This window comes from Apaloderma vittatum, unplaced genomic scaffold (assembly GCF_000703405.1).
Source record: "Apaloderma vittatum isolate BGI_N311 unplaced genomic scaffold, ASM70340v1 scaffold22654, whole genome shotgun sequence".
NCBI classification, from domain to species: domain Eukaryota; kingdom Metazoa; phylum Chordata; class Aves; order Trogoniformes; family Trogonidae; genus Apaloderma; species Apaloderma vittatum.
This window is the reverse complement of record NW_009713528.1, coordinates 18,671-22,583: the sequence shown is the minus strand read 5'-3', so window position 1 is coordinate 22,583 and position 3,913 is coordinate 18,671. Positions and strand designations below refer to the sequence as shown.

Below are 3,913 nucleotides of genomic sequence, written 5' to 3'. Positions count from 1 at the left end.
TGAAACAGCATTTGTTCTAATGAAGAACCTAAGCAGGGCTTTCAATTCATTAAGAAATTAGCACAGGCAGTTCCCTAGGCTGGGGAACGGGGAGGATGAGCGAAGAGGAATTAACCCCAGGGGATGGAGGGAAGGGAAAGCTACTGAGATGAACTGTGTGATCAAATAGATCCTCAATGCTTTCAGTTCTGGTGGTAGCTATTAACATGCTTTTAGTCCAATTTCTTTGCTTGGCTCAATGGACATTAGCCCAATTTCTTTGCTTGGCTCAGGTAAGTAATGAAAAGGGCAGATACCAGCTGTGATGCATAGCAGGGGCTAAAAAAGAAGATGCTTCAGAGACTCAAGATGCCCAATATTTGTAAAGCTGAAAGGGAAGACCACACCAGACAAGATGAAAAACCTCAGGCAGGGTCTCCTAGTGACCAGCCAAGAACTGCTGGGTGTCCCTGGGCAAGCTTTGTTTCTCTGGAGCTGATTTCCTCCTGGAAAGGTCCTGAAAACAACCAACAAAAGCACCAGGAGAAGTGCTAAGGAGACCCTCCATGCATCCTGACCCCAGAGTTTCTCTGGTGCCTCCCAGGGCTGGCAAACCCACGGGCTGCAACTGCTGCAAACAACCGGTGAGCCTCGGACGGATGAAATGCCACCAGCAAGAGCTCGACGGGAGAAGAAGGGGACTTTGCCAGACTCACTGCAGTCTCCTTGGGCGGCCACCAAAATGTTCGTCTGCTGCGTGCATGCCCGGACGTGGAGCTCGCACTCGCTGCCGTACGTGTTGCCGTCGGTGCCGCACACGGGCTGTGAGGAGGGAACGCACTCCGTGGGGCACACGCCCCTCCCCGTCTCCGCCTCGCAGATGGCCCCGAACTGGCACTTGCCGCAACGGTCTGCGCAGACGAAGAAACAAAACCCACAGGTGAAGGCAACGGGTCAGGCAGGCATCGCTCAGGGAGTGCCCGAGCAGAAATAAAACCCCGCTGCGACCTCCTCCCCCAGGTGCAGCCCCTGGAGCAGGAGCCCCAGGGAAAGGAAGGAAAGCAGCAGAAAGGCAATAACTGCTCGTAAAAGCCATCAGAGCCAGGAGTAACGGTGATGAAATGTCACCGGAGCTGCCTGCCGTTACAGCTAAACAGGAGGCAGGAGAGAGCGCGGGGCTGAGCGCAATATTCGGAGGAGCGATAAATCAGTCCCAGCCTTGGGCGGAGGGCAGCAGCCCCGGCAGCCAGAATCCCAGCGGGGAGAGCAGCAGGATTCACACGGGGCAAGCCAGCAGGGCGGGAGGAGGTGGTCGGCCGGCAAGGGGGGGAACTGCCTTCCCCTAGTTTATCGGGGTGCTGGGCGCACGTACAACACAGCATCAGCTTGCAGCAACCTGCCAACTCCCGCCGCGGCAAACACACGCACGCAAGGCTTGGGGCAGAGAAGACGTTTATCTTCGTAATAATTCACTCGCAAAGGAGCTATCAGTCGTTGCAGGAGAGACCGGACCCCAGCCAGCACATCTCCGGACTCCTGAGTGTTTAAGTGATTCATGGCTTCATTTTCTCCTTCAGACAAACACCCCTCTTCCCTCCCTGCCATTCAGTTCACAAGGAATTTGGCTCAAAGACGGTTTTCCCTTCTTTTTCTTTCACATGGCAGCTGCTGCCTTTGCATGGGGGAGGGAAGATGCAGCAGCCCCCTGCTCGGTGTGTGCAGACTGTTGGCCGGGAGGTTTCCATCTACGCACAAAGCTTGCGGCCACGCCGGGGCTCTGCGGGGTGCAAGAGGGGCAGGTTGCGTGCGGGCAAGGGCAGCTCTTTCTTACATGTGCCCGACAGCCAAAGTATCTGCATCCTTCACTGTTTCTCTCATAACTACTTGGGAGTCAGTACCAGCATTTTCTTCCAGTGTGAATCCCACCAGCCCCTCTGCTACAGCAGGGAGCTTCACCGGCTGGAGGGCTTCTCCCCTGCCTTGCAAATCTTGGGTGAGGAGGAAGGCAGCGTTCAGGCTGGCTACTGGATTCCCTCCCAACATGTCCCTCCTGCTGAGCCTGCTTTTTTTTTAAGCCAGGAACCCAGGGGAAAACGAGCTCCCCAGACAGCAGCCGCTGCAGGAGGTGCCGGAGGGTTTCCCCAACACCCTAAAGAGGCAGCACATGAGCCGGGCAGGCTCTCTCCTGCCCTCTTGGCTATATGGCAGCTAGCAAAGCACAACTACGACCCAAAAGCCTTTGCCTCCCTGTACCCAGGGCCACATTCGCAATGAAGACGCCACCCGCTTCCCAGCGAGCAAACCCGAGCTGCGGCCAAACATCCCGAAGAGGAAGAACCCCCAGCCATGGGCTCTTACCGCAGGGCCCCTTGTGCTTCACTTTGATCTCTCTCTTGAGGACACAGGCCATGGAGTCGAGCTCACAGGGGTTGCCATAGGTGCGGTTGTCAGTGCCACAGACGGGATCGTAGCGGCCCTGGCACACCTGCTGGCACTCGCACACGGCCTCCTGGTTCTTCACCACGCACGTGGCCCCGAAGGTGCACTCCACGCTCAAGCACGGGCTGGGCGTCCCCAGATCTGCAGAAGGGGGACAGGAGAGAAAGGCACCGGTCTCAGTCCCGCTGCGTGCTCAGCTCTGGCAGGGCACCGTACACAGCAACGCATGCCAGCATCCCCCAGCCTCCCCCAAGCCGTGGCAAATGCACAGAGCTCTTGGCTTCGGCGCCAGCCCAGCCCCTGCACCCTCCATGCCACCCCGACATGCCCGGCTCAGCATCTTCCCCATGCTTGGCAGAGGTTAGGGATGGGAAACAGGCACAAGGTCTTCTCCCTGCAGACCACGAACCAGACTCCTGCCTCATCTCTCCCATTCCCATCCCCATCCCAGCTATGATTCCTATCCCAGAAGAGGGATCAGCCCCGAGGGTTTCTGCACCAAACCCTGATGTCGGGGTCTCTCCAGCAGCTCACGGGCAGCATCAAGGACAAGTGTTATGTGCTGAGGGAGAGGAACACAGACTGAAGCCCCTTGTAGCCCGGGGAGTCGGCACTTCTTTTGCTGGGCAGTAGCGATGCCATGAGCCTGTCTGCAAAGCCAGATTTGAACAACCAGCTCTGCGGCAGAGGGCAGGGCAGGAGGGAGCAGAAAGCCTTCCTCAGCATGGGCCTCGGTGCCTCCAGGCCACCCTCTTCATCATGATGCAGCACCTGGAACCGGCTGCCGAGCCCTCAGTAGCCCAGAAAAGACTCACACAGGGATGGTTCGCTTTACCTCACATCCTCAGACTCAGACTGCCCCCTGAACACCCTCTGTGGCAATACCCAGGAAGACCCGGCTGGAGAGGACACCTGCATTTGGCTTCACCACATAGCCTGTCTCTCCCCAGCAGTTCAGCTCCCTTCCCCTCCTCTTGCAAGGCGGTGTTGGAAAGCCCACGGAGCTGCCCTGCGGCAAAATGAAGAGACCTGGTGTCCTTGCTTCGACTCAGTCCTCGGGCATCTGGCTCCAGAAGCAGAGCCCCAAGGCTCCCTGGGGATGGGTAACGACCCACAGCATGAGAGGCAGAAGTCCCCTCTGCTCACAAGCTGGAGCTGCTTAATCAAAGTCAGCTGAGCAGGTGGCACCTTCCCTGCAAGATGCCCAAGGAGCGATGCGGTGAGCGGCCAGCCCTGATGGTGACAGAGAAGAGGCTGCATCCGACTCCCTGGTACCGCTCTGCAGCTGCTTGCAGGGAAAGCTCTGCAATTCCACCCAGTCAAAGATGAGCATGTCCCTCCAGGAACGTCCTCCACCACCCAGAAGTCAAGACAGGCAGCAAAAAGGCAGAGCTGGCCGTGCTGCTGGGGAGAGACCCAACACTGCCCAGCGAACCCTTCTTGTGCTTCACGACAAAAGCCTGCAGGACCCAGGCCAAGGGAAGGACACAGATTT

The 3,913-nt window shown here is 57.8% G+C and overlaps 1 protein-coding gene across 1 annotated transcript in view; it reads right to left on the bottom strand.

Moving 5' to 3' along the window:
- Positions 1 to 695: 695 nt before the first annotated feature.
- LOC104273181 (agrin-like) overlaps positions 696 to 3,913 on the bottom strand; it is a gene marked incomplete at both ends in the record, with an annotated part of 11,690 nt that continues 8,472 nt past the window's right edge. Inside the window, 2 exons of the mRNA XM_009868419.1 lie at positions 696 to 890; positions 2,338 to 2,559. Of these exons, the coding sequence (XP_009866721.1) occupies positions 696 to 890; positions 2,338 to 2,559 (417 nt within the window). The remainder of the gene's footprint in view (positions 891 to 2,337; positions 2,560 to 3,913) is intronic.